The 15491-nt window shown below is 59.3% G+C and overlaps 1 protein-coding gene across 1 annotated transcript; it reads left to right on the forward strand.

Annotated features, from left to right (window-relative positions):
- The first annotated feature begins 7729 nt into the window (after positions 1 to 7729).
- Positions 7730 to 15468, forward strand: LOC148042853 (uncharacterized). Its single transcript, XM_087727925.1, is given in 6 exon segments — positions 7730 to 7735; positions 8260 to 8419; positions 9114 to 9307; positions 10206 to 11889; positions 11892 to 12451; positions 12453 to 15468. Coding segments are annotated over 6 exon segments (5292 nt in total). The 3' UTR covers positions 15141 to 15468.
- The last annotated feature ends 23 nt before the right edge of the window (positions 15469 to 15491 follow it).

The following is a 15491-nucleotide window of genomic DNA, read 5'->3' on the forward strand; positions in this document are numbered from 1 at the left end:
TAATTTCTTCTGCTGAATTATCCATTCTTTGTGTTGTGGTTAAAAGGCTGTAAAAGAGTGAGGTGGCCCTAAGGAGGGATTACAGGTGGGGCCTTCTGGGGGGGGGGGAGGGCTGCACCCTCCCCGGCCGTTGTCGCACCTGCACTGGGACACAGAAATGTCAAGAGGGTAAACACGGATGGGCAGTTAGTGGCCACTCGGGGGCAATAAGTCAGCTGCTTTTCATGCAGGGAAACATGAAAAACTAGGATTTCATGAATGGTAAAATAGAAGATTGAGCTAGTCCTCACACATATTCAATTAAAAATATTCTTATTGCATAAGCCATGATTAAATGGATTCATATTACACAACAGCCAGTTTGGTGCAGCGGTGAACGGGGAGATGCGAGTTCTAATCCTCCCTTTAGCCGAGGATCGGCCCTCTCTCTCAGCCAGCCCACCTTGCAGGGTGGTTGTGATGAGGAAAAGAGGCTTTAGGGGCTTTAGGGGTCTCCCCTGCCTTAAGTTGACCAAACATCTTCAAAAGTGGGGGTGCTTCTTCCGAGGAGGCGGCCGTCTCGGCTCTCCGCCAGCACCAGCGCAGCGGAACCGTCCTGCGCCGGGGGACCAGCGAGCTCTCCCGGGCCAATCGCACGGCTTCAGCCCGGCGCCTCCAGGCTCGGGACAGGAACGCCGGGCGACGAGGCTGCAAACGCCGCCTCCAGGGGTCGCCCTTGCCCCAGCCGCAGTCGAGGGGCGTCCTCCGCGGCGGGCAGCGCCTCCTACCGGGCAGCCAATCAGCGCATGGGGCTTTCCTTCCGCCCGCCCACTCCATGGAGATGAGGCGTTCGTGCGAGCACTCCCATTGGTCGCGATGGCTCCCTCCGCCCACGCAGGGCGCCCCGAGCGACCCTCCTCCCATCCAATCGGAGAGATTCGCCTGGAGCGCAGGGGGGGGGGGCGCCGTGCCGGCCGCTGATTGAGATTGAGATGCTTTATTTGTATGCCGCCCTTTTCCCTGGGGGGACTCAGGGCGGCTCACAACTCAAGGGGAGGGAGGACAAACAAGTCATAAAAAACAATACACCATTAAAAACACAACAGTCATACCATTCGAGTGGGGTTGAAATCTTCAGCCCCAGGCCTGTCGGGACAGCCAGGACTTAAGGGCGACGCGGAAGGCCTGGAGGGTGGTGAGGGTCCGGATCTCCACGGGGGTTCGTTCCAGAGGGTCGGAGCAGCCACCGAGAAGGCTCTCCTCCGGGTAGTTGCCAGCCGACATTGACCGGCTGATGGGATTCGGAGGAGGCCTAATCTATGGGATCGTATCGGCCTAGTGGAGGTGATTGGCAGTAGGCGGTCTCTCAAGTACCCAGGTCCAATACCATGCAGGGCTTTGTAGGTGACAAGTAGCACCTTGAAGCGAACTCGGAGATCAACAGGCAGCCAGTGCAGCTCCCGGAGGATAGGTGTTACGTGGGTGAAACGAGGTTTGTTCTGCCCTGCCTGATCTCCTCCTCCTCCTCCTCCTGCTGCTGCTGCTGATGGAGATTCCAGCCTGTTTGTCTGTCCATAATTGGTCTTCTAAATACATCTTTAAATTTTCTAAGCAAAGGGCTGTTCCTAACCTTGCAGTGGAATCCACGGTGGTTGGAGTTGAAGAATACATCAGGTACGTTTTGACTAGTTACTTGTTTATCGAGGCAACTACAGAAGTTCACCCAGGGCCTCACCCTCTCTCCCTTTATCTTCTTCTTCTCCTCCTCCCGTGAATCGGACCGATATTAAGAATGGCGCAAAGAGGGGAGGGGGACTTTCAGCTTTGCCCCTTGAGATTCTTCACCTCGGGACTAGCAGCATTCCTTGGCCCTTTTTTGCAAGTTACAGATTTCTGTGTTTACATTTAAATGTACATTAAGGCTGACCCAACCTCCTTTCTACACACTTTTTGTGTAAAAAAACACCTTTATATTCTATGTGGGTTACCAAAAGTTATCTGGTTACGGCAGAGGCTTGATAAGCAAATAGATAATGAGGGAAAGAAAAAGGAAAACCTCTGGAGGGAGAGGGTGGGACGTCTATGGAGATCCTTCATCATCCAGTTCAGGGTTGACCCAGAGGTGCTTTTTCCAAAAGGCAACTGGACTTGTTTATTTTTTCCTTCGGAAAAGCTTTCACTTCTAAGAAGCTTCATCAGTTCAACTTCTTGGAACAGAAGCGAAACGTTTTCAAAGAAAAAAAAACCCCAAGAAAGTCGAATTTCCTTTTGGAGGGGGCATCTTTGGGACGAGGGGGGAGGACAGAAAACGAGACGCTGGTTCTCTGGGTCTGCTTGCAAGGGGACGTTTTCAGCCTCACTCAGCTGCCGTGACCTCATCCACAAACACACCTTGCTCTCCAAAGTTGTGTAGCCCACTGCACTGCCAAGAGGCACCCCAGCTGGCACCTCTTGAGACCCCGCGCCATGGTGCTGTTCTGATAAGCAGCCTCCTGGGCGACTTGGCTGGAGCACCAACCCAGCAGAGGGCAGGAGGGGCACATTTCTCCCATCCTTCCGAAGAAGCCCAGCTCCCAATTGGAGGAGGGTGGGCCAGGAGGGCGTTTTCCCCAGCCTTGTGGCTGAGATGGGGTGGAAGTCTTCCTGGCAGCCCCCCTTGGCCTCTGGCGAAGGCCTCTCATTGTGCCCAGGCTGTTGAGGTAAAGCTGATTCCTCACTTGGATGCCAGGCCCAGATTCACCCATGGGAACCTGGAGATCTCCTTTCTTCAGTGGGTGGCTGGCCGGCTCTCCCCTGCTCGCCCCTTACAACGCCTCTGAATCTGGCTGAGCATTTGGACTCCAGTCTCCTCTGCGCTGCTGGAGGGAGAATTGGAGGCATGCAGGGGGGCTTTTCTTACTCCCAAAGGAGACGGAATTCTCCTAAGTGCATCTGGAATTACCTTTGCTATCATTTGACACTCCTGTTTTCATGGACAAGGACAAACAACAACGTTTAAAAGCAGAATTAAAAGACCAATTAAAATACAATAAGTACAAAACTCCTGCTCCGGTAAAGAGAGGCGTTCTCGCCCGGTCCCTCCTTCCGCCTGGCAGCTGGTGCCTGGCGGCCGCTCGGTCCCAACATCTCTCTGGGCGGGGCTGCCTCGGAGCCGCCTCGACGCCGCCCAGACCCTGCCCTGGCCCCGCCGCGCCCGCCTCGGACACCCACGGGATGGAGGGTCAGCCAGAGCCGCCCGCTTCCTGCTGGACCGCGCCCGGAGCCTCAGCCAGACCGGCGGTTGAGCTTTGTGGAGCGGAGCGAGCGGAGCGGAGGAACCGGCTCGGGTAAGTCTGAAGGGGCCGGCGCTTGGACAGACCGGAGCGCCTCGCTGTGCAGAGCCGCGCCGGTCTTGGGCGAGGGGAGGGGAGCTCCGGCGTCCTTCGGCCCTTTCCCAGCCTGGCCCACTGGGCGCGGCAAGCGCGGAAGGGAAGGGCGCGCGGACTCCCGCTGGGCCGGTGGGCGCCGCTGATCTGCTGGCCGGGGGAGCCCGCGAGGCGAGGCTCAGCTCGACGCCTTTTTCCCAGCCTCCGCGCTCTTTCCGAGCCGGCCACAGGAGAAGGCGTGCCCTCCGCTTTCCCCCGGTCGGCCCGGCAGCCCCCTGCCCTCGGGTAGCCACGAGGAGAATCTCGGATGCCCCGCGGCCAGGGAAAGGCAGTGACGGGGGGGGGGGGGGAATCGAGGGACCTTGCTGAGCTTGGCCCAACTCCAGTTTGGAGGCCGCTTTTTCTCCTTCCACATTAGCCAAATGTCCCCAGAGCCGCTGGTTCCCGGGTCAGGCGGCTCTTTCAACCTTTGACTGATACTTTCCTTTTCCCATCTTTTACTTAATTGGAGCAGCAGTTCTGGTCTGCAGAATCTGGCCCCAAAGGGCCGCCAGCGTTGGTGGCTCTGCGCGGTGGGCTCGGAGCTGCCTTGGAGCTGCCCTGCTCTTTAAAAGAAAGCACACTGGGGGGGGGGGCCCTCTCCTGGCCGGAGTGGCAGCCTCGGGGCACCTGGATGGTCCAGTTGCTGCTGGGTTGCCCAGGCTTTGGCCCCTGGCCATGGTCACCTGTAGGCACCTGGGCTCTGCTTCCCGAATCTCCCAAGAGCTGATGCTTCTTGGGTTGGAAAGGGTGAGGGTGGCTTGGCACAACCCACACAGGAAGAGCCCCTCTTGGCAGAGATGGCGGCAGCTTCTAGCTGACTGCAAACGGCTTTTCCTCTTTGATCAGGAACTCTGGAAGGCCAGGGAAGCTCCTCTCCCTGCCTTAAGCAACTGAGAATGGGGTTCCGCCTCAGGAAGGGAGTTGGTCCCTTTCCTGACAGCTGCTGTGCCAGGGCTCCCCTCACCTGGGCTTGGGCGGCCCAGTGCCAGGAGTGGGGCTGGGGGGGCCATCCAGGAGACAATGGGAGGAAAGGTTTTGGCGCTACCGGCCCTGCCCTCGGGGCCAGGAAATGAAGCTGCCAGGATGTTTGCTGTCTGCTTTGAGGGCAGGAAAAGGAGAGGACAAGACGGGGGGGGGGGGTCCCTAGGGAAGTCTTTTGGAAGGAGAGATGGGAGCAGAGCCCAGAGGCTGCGGGGGGGGGGGGCAGAGGGGAAGGGGGAGGCGAGGGCAGAGCTCATGGGGGATTACCCAGATAAGGGGGAGGGACCGGATGGCAGGAGGGCTGCAGCTGGTCCTTGGAATGGGCTCTTAGCGGCTGTCCTTGGGGTCCAGTGCGGGAGAGGGAAAGCCTGGCTCCCCCCAGCACTAGCCTGACTTGCAGAAGAAGGGATCAGACCAGCCTCCCCCCTTCCCAGCGCTCTTGTCCCGCTGCTGGGCCTGTCATCGGAATCCCTCCCTGGAGCCTGAGGGCTCCGTCTTTCACAGCTCAGCCTGAAAGGGATCCTTCCAAGCCAGGGACGGAGGGCTGATCCTCCCTTCTGGCCACCCGGCCAGGGCAAGGCTGCTCTCACGGGACAAGTGGGCAAGGCCGGGGGGGAGGGGCAGGTTGCCGTCCAGCACAAGGACACAACAGGCAGAGCCATCCAGCAAGAGCAGATGGTGGCGCCTGAAATGCCTCTGGGCTGCCCACCTTCGGGAGGGAGGCTGAGTCACTCTTCTGGGCTGTCTCTGCTGGGTGGAACTGCAGCCTCGGCCCCCGTTCTGCCTCCCTCCGTGGAGTTTTGCTGAGACTACAGAATGCCTGACCTTCTCCCCAGCCTTCCAGCTGCTCGGCCATGAGCAGAGGCGGGAGGGAGCAAAGAAACCCCCCCCCCCGTCTTTGCTCGCTACCTCTTCCACTCAAACTATGGGAGCTGCTGAAGTCCTGTCAGCATCTCCCTCCAGCTGGCCCAGGGATGGAGGCGTTCTCCAGGCCCAGCCTGGCACCTCCTGGGTCCATTTTAATTTTGCTGCCCGTGTCTGGGGAGTCTTGGCTTCCAGCCCTGGACGGGCGGAAGGGACTTACAGTGCCGTTGCCTAAGAGGCAACTTGGGCTCCTGCTGGAAGAGGCCTCTGAGGGCCGCGTGCTGCACTGCTGCCTTCCAAAGAAGCACGGGGCATTGCCCTCGCCCCCAGGGGCTTCCCGCCAGGCCTGGCTGTGCCTTATTGGCAGCTATTTCCTGGGCTCCACGGAAGGCACTCAACCCCTCCAGCTTCTGCTTGGCCTTTTGGTGACCACAAACACTCCCACGAGCTGTTCCCAGCCCTGCCAGAGACCCCTGTCCAGCGCCAGTGGACTGAAGACCCTCCTGGCTGTTTCATCCTCCGTCCTCCCAGGCTGGTCCTCTGAGTTGCCCCAGCAGCGGGCAGGCTGCACAGGCAAGCAGGGGGAGGCAGCAGCCCAGCTCCCTTGACTCCTCTGCTTGGTCAGAAGAGTGGGGCTGCCCCGGCTGCTCCGGGGTCCTGCTCCTGCCCAATGGCCACTGTGGGAAGGAGCCTTTGGAGCTGCCGGCCCCAGTGGACTGAGGAGGCGTGAAGGAATTCTGCTGGGAATGCTGGCAATGCCAGAGGCCTGGCTGGGACTCAGCGCCCCTTTGTCTTCCTGGGCAGGGAATGCCTGGCATGGAGCCCTGACCTTTTGGGGAATGGAGTGGCGTGGGCTCCAGTGTCCAGTGTGGGAATGAAATGCCCTGCTCCTCGAACAGCAGCATGGCCCCCACCAGGACTGGGCTTGAAGGCGAGAAAGGAACTGCTGATGATGCCTGTGGGGGGGGGATCCCAAAGGCATCCATGGGGCAGAGACTGGCTCTCTTTTCTAGAGGCTCCGGGGTGGTGGAGGTGGAGGAAGGGGTGGCCTTCCCAAGAGCCCCCCCTGCCAAGATGAAAGGCATAACAAGCAGTCTTAACACACCTGCCCCCTGCCTCAAGCGGATGCCAAATTAAAACATAACTGAGAATTGTTATTAGTATTTGTATACTTCCCAATGCCTCTCGATGCCATACAAACTTAAATAACAACAGAAATAAGATCTAAAATAAGTGCCCAAGTGTGGTACAAATAAGGCAGAGTCATTGCAAAAATCCTATCCAATAAATTGGATCGTTTGCACAAGGAATAGCAATAGTACTATAACGATAGCACGTAGACTTATATACCGCTTCAGTGCTTTACAGCCCTCTCTGCGCTATTTACAAATGTCAGCATTTTGCCCCCCAACAATCTGCATCCTCATTTTACTGACCTCGGACGGGTGGAAGCCTGAGCCATCCTTGAGCCAGTCAGGATTGAACTCCAGGCTGTGGGCAGAGTTTGCCTCCAAGGAGGGGGCCGTTTGACCCAGAGAAAAGACCCCGAGAACCGGTTGTGCTGTGGGAGGCTGCTTTCAGGCAGGGCAGCCCCCAGCCCAGGGCTGGCCAGCAGGAAAGGAAGCAACGGTCCCACGGAGGGTTTTCTTTCAGCCACTCCACGGGTGGGGGCCAGCTCCTCCTGCCACTGCCTTGGCTGCTGCCCGTTCTACGGCTACAGCCACCAGCCAGGCAGCTTGGGGCACCCTGCAGAGTTACCTGGACTGTCAGATTGGTGGCAAATAAATTTGAAAAATAAATAAATTTGATGAAGAGAGGGAGGTAATTTTCTCCTCAAGGATAGGGGAAATTACTGTATTTTTCACAATATAAGTGGGTGGAAATGCCTGTGCATCTTTTAAATCAAATATTGCAGTGGGGGTCGGTGCCCTCCTCCTCCTCCTGGAAAACGGGGCAGCTTTTTTTGGGGGGGGGTGCCATGCCAAAGCTGGACTGCTCTGGGGCAAGGAGGGCTTGTGGGCGCCTGCAGGAGGGTGATGAGCCTACTCCATGACAACCCACTTGCAACTGATGGGGAGGAGAAGGTTTTAGCCCCCCCTCCAGCAATCATGCTTTTGCTCCCTGTCCTAGTGGGGAGAGTCCTGGGACCCCTCTGAAGGGCCTCCGGTGGGAGGAAGAGGGTCTCTCGTGGAGGCGGAGGAGGCAAGGGGGTGGGGAGAGGCAGGACTGCTTTGGGGCGATTCTTGAAGCTCGGACATCATTGTCCCAGTGGGGGGTGGAGGGGATGGTAGGTTGGGTCTGGGCACTCTGGCAGGGGGGGGTGGCTGATGCTCCCACCTCTGCAACCTCCGTCCCCTTCCAGGCCTACCAAGAGAAGCTTCATGTGATGCTGAAGGGGGCCCTCCTGAGAACAGCCCAAACCAGGGAGGAGATCCTGAAGTGGAGGGGCACATCCTTCTGCTGCCCCCACCCGCAAGATGACAGCACAATTCATTGCAATGGAGGTGAGCTTCGATGGCTACAGGAAGGGACCTCTGAATGGGGGGGGGGCTCTAGGATCCCCTTTCCCTGGAAGGAAGCTAGGAAAAGCCCCAGCTCAGCTGGGCAAGCGGAGCCAAGCTCAGAGAGGCCTCTGGATGGGCCGGGGTCCTTTCTCCACCTGAAGTCCCCTGCAGGCGGCAGTTGCCGGGCGGCTTTGGCAAGGTGTACCTGGCAAGAGCGGTAAGGCAGCTTTGGCAGGAGAAGGCTCGGCTTCCTGATGCAAATACAGCTTTGCAGCTGCTATCAGACAGGTGCGCCATCTGCACATCCTTCCCCAATGTACCTTCCTGTTCTCCGCCTTCTCCACTCCTGCCGCTCCTCGAGGTTGCCCAGTGGGACAAGCAGCCTTGTAGAGAGAGTCCTCCAGAGCAGCCAGATTTTATCACGTGGCAAATTTAGTAGGAACCCCCCGCCCCCCCCCCCCCCGTTCCCATCCCAGGGAGCCAGAGGCAGCGAATGGGTGGACGGATTCTTCTTTCCTCCGCAGAAGACCATCGAGGCCTCTGAGCTGCTGGAGATGGTGGTGGAGACGGAGGCCGGAGCCGGGGCCCGGGGGCTGAGCGTGGCTGGAGGAGGGAAGGAAGGCCTTTTTGTGAAGGATGTGCTCAAGGACTCTCCAGCTGCGCGAATGCTGAGTCTCCAGGAAGGTGAGTGACCAAGAAGCGCCCAACCCAGATCAACCCTTTTCATTAGTTCATCATACAAAAGGCAAAAGCAAATAAGAGGAAAGCTGTAAAGGAGGAAAAAAGGAAGAAAAGAGAAGTAGAAAAAAGGAAGAAAAGAAAAAAGGAAGAAAAGAGTGAACTAGCCTTTTCTGTAACAACAGTTCTATCTAATCAGCGTAGCTCAAAGTTTCGTGTCTTTCCACCTTAAGCACAAAGTCCCGAAGTGGTTTCTAAGTAGAAACCAAAGCACTTGGGATTTCGCCTTTGATCAAAGCCGTCAGTTTAACCGCCTCTGCTGACTCCATCGGCTTCTGCAGCCGCTCCTCCACCGAGGGCCCCGAAGCGCCCTTCCATTTTGTCCATGAAGGGATTTTGCTGCCATAACTTTCCTCTTCCCTTTTCCTTCCCCTATTTTTCCTCTTTTATTTGCTTCTGTATTTTATAAGCTAATAAAAAGGGTTGATCCACAAGGGCCCAACTCAGGTGGGCAGAGACTGGCAGCAGCAGGCAGGCCGGGCAGGACGAAACGGGGCCTCGTCCAGCTGCTCTGGAGCGCTCGGGCCGTCCTCATGACTCCAAAGGCTGCCTCTGTGGGAGAACGGGGGCCCTTCAGGGTGGTGGGCAGAGATCTTGGGATGCCCTTAACATCCGCTCTCACCCATCTGGCCACTTGCAGGGGATCAGCTCCTGAGTGCCAGAGTTTACTTTGACAACATCAAGTATGAAGATGCCCTGCAGATCCTCAAGTGCGCCGAGCCCTACAAGATCTCCTTCTGCCTGAAGCGGGTGGTTCCCAGCACCGACGTCTCTCGCAAGCCCGGAGCCGCCGTCTTCGAAGTGAGAGGCCCCAAAGCCAAGATGGCCAAGCTGGTAGGTGACTTTGGCAGCCCTGGGTGTTCCACCTCCGGAACCCAGACTCTGCCTTCCTCCGCACAGCAGCTACCCAGGGAGGAGGGCAGGCGGCAGTCCCTGGCCGCGGCTGAGGTGTAGCACAGGGGGGATCCGTCCGCTGCCCTCAGAGGCTCCCCCTTTCTGAGCACGAGTTTGGAGGAGAAACGGGGAAGAGATTTTCGTTGGGCTTCTCTTGGCTGAGACAAGAACTGGGAATCTCCCAGGCTGTCATCCCAGAAGGGAGGTTTCCGATAAGCAAGTTTACTGCAGGACTAAGAAATCCGTTAAAGGGCAATTCCAGCAGTTGCTGCATCTAAAATGCAAGCTGCATTTATAATGGAATCCAGATTCAATCCCGCTGAGGCCCAGGAGGTGCTGCCCCCTTACGGAGTGGGTCTAAGTCAGAGTCGGTCCTCTCAGGCTCCTCTTCAGGCGCCCCGGTGGGTTCCTGGAGGGCGATGAGACCGATCTGCTCAGCTCGAGGCAGGATGCTTGTTCATTTCCCTTCCCAACGGCCTGCAGGCTTCTCTGCTTCCCAAGCTTCCTGCTTCCTGCAAACTGTTTGGAAAGATCGCTTGGGTGCTCGTCCCTCCCCTGTTCTGTCCCCGGAGTCCCCTTGCAATGTAGGGAAGGCTGAGGGGGCCTAAAGAGGGGCTGAGGCTGACTGTCCCTGGACAGACCTGATGGCTTGAGAAAAGAGCCCAGAAGCCCCCTCCCCTCCCTGTCCATCGAAAAGGAGCTCTGGAAACGGGGCTGTTCCTCTCCTGGAGCCTCAGATGCAGGCGTTCTGCCAGAGAAGCAGCCCTCCGGTCTCGGGGAAAGAGGCCGGGCTCTTGGCCAGGGAGTTTCACCAAGCCCCGGCTTCTTCTCTCCCCAGAACATCCAGGCTCTCTCTTCCCTGAAAAAGAAGAAGAAGAAGGAGAGGAGGAGGAGGAGGATGGTGGCACAGAGCCTGCAGGAGATGGAGACCCGCCTGTCAGCCGGGAAGCCGGAGGGGCCTCCGGTGGATGTGGAATTCTCCTTCCCCAAGTTCTCCAAGCTGCGCAAGGCCAGGAGTGCTGGAGAGGTGGCCGTGGCTGAAGCGAGCCCAGGCCTTTCGCGGAAGTTGTCCTCCCTGGAGACCAAGCGCCACCGACTGAAGTTCCCCCGGCTGAAGGTCAAGGAAGCCGTTGCGGACGAGGCCCGCCTTGCCATGGGCCGGCCCCGTGCTCTTCCGGAACCGAAGGAGGCAAGCAGGGGAGAAGGCGAGGGGAAGACCTTCCGATTCACTCTGCCTTTTTCCAAAGCGAAGAAGCCCAAGGAAGAGGCCGGGGCCAAAGTGGAAATGGGATTCCAAGCCCCACAAGTGGAGTTTGCTCTGCCTAGGATGGGGGCTGGGGAGGAGCCTCGGGAGGCCAGCCCCAAAGGCCAGCGCCTGGCCCTCGCAGCGCCACCCCTCGGCTGGCCCAAAGTGGAGGCTGTCCTGCCCAAAGGGAGCGCCGGTGTGCTGGAGAGCCAGCCAGCTCTTCTCCAGGCCGGGCTGAAGCTCCCTGCCGCCGAAGTGGCAGCTCCCAAGGTGGACGTAGACCTGGCCCTGCCCAGGTTGGAGGGTGCTGCCCCAGAGGCTGCCCCTAAAAGAGAGGGGGGGTTCAGAATCAAAGTCCCCAAGTTTGGGGTCTCTGCTGAGGAAGCGGAGCTGAAGGTGCCCTTGATGAAGGCTCCTGCCCTGGAACTGGCCCTGGGAGAAAGCCCCCAAAGGGGGTGGGAGGAGCAGCCGAGAGCCGGAGGGGCGGTGCCTTCTCTGGGCCTGGCAGCTCCTGGTGTGGATCTAGAGCTCCCCTTTCCCAAAGGGAAGGCGGGCACGGAAAGCCCTGAAATCCCGGGCAGAGCCTCCTTGGTCAGGGTACCCCAGCTGGGCTCCAAGGCCCAAGGAGGAGGAGCAGGCAAACTGGCCCAGGTGGAACTCAGCCTGGGGGCCCCGGGAGCTTCCAAGGCAGACGAGGCGAAGGGCTCCGTAATTCAGCTGCCTGGCCTGGAGATTTCCCTGAGGGAGCAGCCTTTGGAGAGCCGAGAGGCAGCTGGGGTGGCAGGGGCTACGCGGGTGAAGCTCCCTGAGGTGAGGGTGCCCTCCCTTGACATCTCTGCCCCCAAAGTCCAGGAGATGCATCTTTGCAAGGCTGTGGGGGAACCGGCTGCCCCTTCTGGAAGGGCAAAACCCAAGGAGGCTGCCGAAGGGGCTGGAGGTAAGTTTCAAATGCCTCAAATATCCCTCCCAAAATTTGATTTCCCTGCCAAGGAAGCCCCCTCCCCACCTCCAGTCCAGGTCAAAATGCTGAAACCAGAAGGGGACGCGGGAATGAGGGTCGGCCTCCCAAAGGTGGATGTTTCCTTGCTGGCGATAAAGGTGCCAGGTTTGCAACTTCCTAAGGTACCAAAGCCAGAGCTGGGCATCTCTGTTGAGAGGCCAGAGGTGGAGATGATCGCCCCTCCAGCCCCACTGAGCTTCCCATCCGCAACTGTCCCTGCGCTGGATATTCAGCTGCCGAAAGTTGGGGTCGGGCTGGATTTGGCACAGTGTGAAAGGACGTTTCTGAGCAGGGACCTGAGGCCCCGAAGGCCACCTTGGAGACCCTGAGCAAAGACCTGGAGGTGGAAATCGGTCTCCCGAAGTGTCTGGTCAGCCAGCCTGAGCTGGAGCCAGGGATGGGGAGCCTCAAAGGACCGGCTCTGGCTGGGATGGCGGCCAAATTCCCAAAGTTGGACCTTGCCTTTGAGAAACGTCCGGAAGAAACCGAAGGGCCAGAAGGAGTCAAGATGAAGCTGCCAAGTGTAGAGATCCCACCAATAGGCTTTCCAGAGGAGACTGCGGAGAGTCAGGTCAAGGCGAAAACCTCTCGATTTGCCCTGCCCAAATTCAGCATTTCAGGCCCCAAAGTCTGGAGCAAAACGAGCCTGGAGATTTCGGCGTCTGGAGTGGAGGGCAGAGAAGCTGCCGACCTGGGTTCAAAGCTGAAATTGCCAAAGTTTGGGATATCTTTGCCTAAACCAAAATGGGAAGCAGAGGCAGAAGATGCCAAATTAGCCCGTGAGGTTGGAGGGGAAGCGCCCAAGGAACGGCTCGGCCAAAGGACGGGGAGCAGAATGGGCCCTGCCCTTGGTGGAGGTGGTGGACATTGGCTGCCCACAAGGCACGGAAGGCTGGGCTGGCGGGGACAGGGAGGGAACCTCTCCGGAACTCCTCGGGGCCCAGTTTAAAGGGCCAAAACTATCCCTGCTGAGCTTTGGGGGCAAAGGCGAGGAAGAAGAGGGGGGCGCCCTAGAGAGTGAGGAGGTGAAGCTGCAAGGGAGCAAGGGGGGCCTGAGAGGGCAGCCGGAGCCCAGGATGTTGGAGAAGGAGGCCAAAGCCTCCAAGTTCAGGATAGCGTCTTTGGGCCTCATGAGGGGAGAAGGGGAGGCCAAAGCCAAGAAGGCCCCTGGGAGTCCGAAGGAGAAGCCAAAGGGCCCATTTGGGAAGATGCCCCAGCTGAAGCTTTCCTCTCTGAAGGCCCAAGGAGAGAGAAGGAAGGCCCACCTTCTAGCTCCAGAGCTGGATGAGAAAGCCCTCCTCCAGGTAGAGTTGCCAAAGCTTGCCGGGCTGATCCCAGGGCCGGAGAGCCCCGGGTTCAGAGTTCAGGTGCCATCGGTGGAGATCGCTGGGCCAAGTTCCAAAGCTGAAGTGGGGGCAAGCGTGGCGAGACGGGCGGGAGATGCTGCCAAGGCAGAGCGCCAGCAGCAGGAGGGGGAGCTTAAGAGGCCCACAGCGCCTCCCATCCAGGTGTCTGCTCCCACATTAGAGCTGGACATTGCTTTGCCCATGGCTTGCAAAGAAGAGGGCGTTCTCCAGGCAGGCACAGGTGCCAAGGCCAGGCTGCCAAAGGTGGAGCTGGCAAAACTTGGGAAGGGTGAGGAGAAGGAAGAGGCAGAGGCGGCCATGCAGTTGCTGGGGAAGGGAGGAGAGAAAGACCTAGACGGGGTGGCTGAAGCCTCTGCCCTGGGCACCAAGGTACGGCTGCCCAAAGTGGACATTTCCTTGCCCAAGGCCTGGCTGCCAGAGGCGGAGGATCTTGGCCTGGAAGGGCCAGAAGCAAAGGCCAAGATGCCTTCAATGGGGCTGTCGAAACTCAGCGCCCCAAAAATGAAGGCTCCCCAGCTGGAGCTTGATATGGGTTTGGATGGGGGAGGGCTGGTGCCCCAAGTCACAGTGGGCACTCCTTCCGTGAAGTGGCCTACATTTGGGGGCCTGGGCTCAGCAGGGGATGGGCAGGGCGAGGAGGATTTGCCCCGGGTCCCCCAACTGGAGCTGAAGCCCCCCAAACTCAGAGGAAGCGCAGATGCCTTGGACTCTGAAACGGGGGCGAAAGAGAGCCGGCTAACGGTGCCCGCTCTGCCTCTCGGCCTCGGCAAGCTGGAAACAGAGGCTGGGATGGGAACCGAGGGGAGCAGATTCAGGCTGAAGCTCCCATCGCTCAGTGTCTCCAAGCCGGAGGCCGAGTTGAGCCTGGATGCCCAGCCCCTCTGCCCCCCTGCCGAGGAGGCAGCGCCTGCCTTGAGGGTGCCCCAGATTGCTTTGCTGGATGTCAGCTTCTCTGGGGATCAGGAGAGGAGGGAGAAGGCCAAGTCGGCAGGGGCAACGGAGGTGGGGCTGGAGGGCATGCTGAAGATGCCCAAGATCGGTATTGCTGCGTGTGAGGCAGAAGGCACCACGGGGGGCACAGGGAGCGCTACTTCTCCAAGCCAGAAGGCTGTGGGTGGGGGGGAGCCAGAAGGGAAGAAATCAGTTTTTAAGGTCCCTGGCTTGGAAATTTCTGCTCCAAGTCTCAAACCTCAGGCTGAATATGAGGTGGGGGGCCCCCACATGCGGCAGAGGGGGGCCTTGGATCTGGAAGGCGCAGAGAGGGAGGGCTGGAAGCGGACAGACGGCCACTCGGATTCAGGGAAGTGGCACCGGGTGAAGATACCCACGCTTGGCCTCTTCCTGCCCAGGGCGGGGCTGGGGGCTCCCGGGGGCCTTGTGGAGCAGGAGGCGGAAGCCAAGGGGGGCCTCCTGGCCCTGGGGTGGCCCAAGGAGAAGGAAGGGTCCGCTGGGCTCCTGGCAAGGGAAGAGGGGTGCCAGGACAAAGCTGTCAAACTCAAGCTGAGGCCCCCCTTCGGGGTCTCCCTCTCCAGGCCCAAGGGCAACGCCGAACTCAACGGGGAAGCGGAGAAGGCCTCCCCAAGGCTGAAGGGGCCCAGGCAGGGCTTCTCGAAGGCGGAGGACACCGCCCAGCTCCAGGGAGAGAGGGTGGAGGTGCTGCTCCAGGATGGGACGAGCAAGTTGGGGAAGCTCCTGCTGCCCCAGGTAGAACTCCTGTCTCCCTCTAAGGGGGCCGAGAACGACCCAGAGCTGAGCGTCCAGCTGGTGAAGGCCGAGGAGGCCAAGGCGGAGGCCCCCCATGGCACCACTGCTGCCACCGCCCTCAAGGCTGCCAAATTCAAGCCCCCCAGGATCACCCTCTCTGGCTTCAAGAAGCACAATGGGGGGGTGGCCCCCGAGGCCGTAGCTGCAGCCGGGCCCCAAGCAGGGGGGGCATCTTTGAAAACAACCTTCAAAGGGGACCCGTCCAGCAAGTTCAGGTTTCCAAAAGTGGCATTAAGCTCCAGATCCCAAGAGGTGCTGGAGATCTCTGAGCACCAGCAGGACCAGGGCGGATCAGGGGGCAACTTCAGGCTTCCTGCTGTGGCTTTCTCTGCAGAGAGTGGCCCCCAGGAGGGAGAGCCCCCTCCCAGGAAGCCTCTGGAAAAGGAGGCACTCTGAATGGAGGTGCCTGGCTCACACCATGTAAGGTCCAGTACTAACAGCGGGGGGGGGGGGGCATGCCTTGGCAGAGGGAGGGGGCTGGTTGGCACAGGTGTAGAGCCGCCTCTCCGATGGCCTCCCCGTTTTAACTGCCCCCACGGCCTTCCTCCTTTGCTCCGGGGCTGCGCCTCAAATGAGGAAGCCAGCCCAGGAAGGGATGCAGACCTGGCAAACCCATCAGACGCTGCCCCCTGCCTCCCGGGCACAGGCTGCATTTGGGACAAAGGACTGGCCTTCCTTTTTCCATGAGAAGACAGCCTCGCTCCCCAGCTCCTTTGATGAGACTAATTGTGGGTGGGTGGGTGGGTG

This window comes from Thamnophis sirtalis, unplaced genomic scaffold (genome assembly GCF_051295495.1).
Source record: "Thamnophis sirtalis isolate CommonGarterSnake01/CBP01778 unplaced genomic scaffold, rThaSir2_p1.2 scaffold_13, whole genome shotgun sequence".
Classification (NCBI taxonomy): Eukaryota; Metazoa; Chordata; class Lepidosauria; order Squamata; family Natricidae; genus Thamnophis; species Thamnophis sirtalis.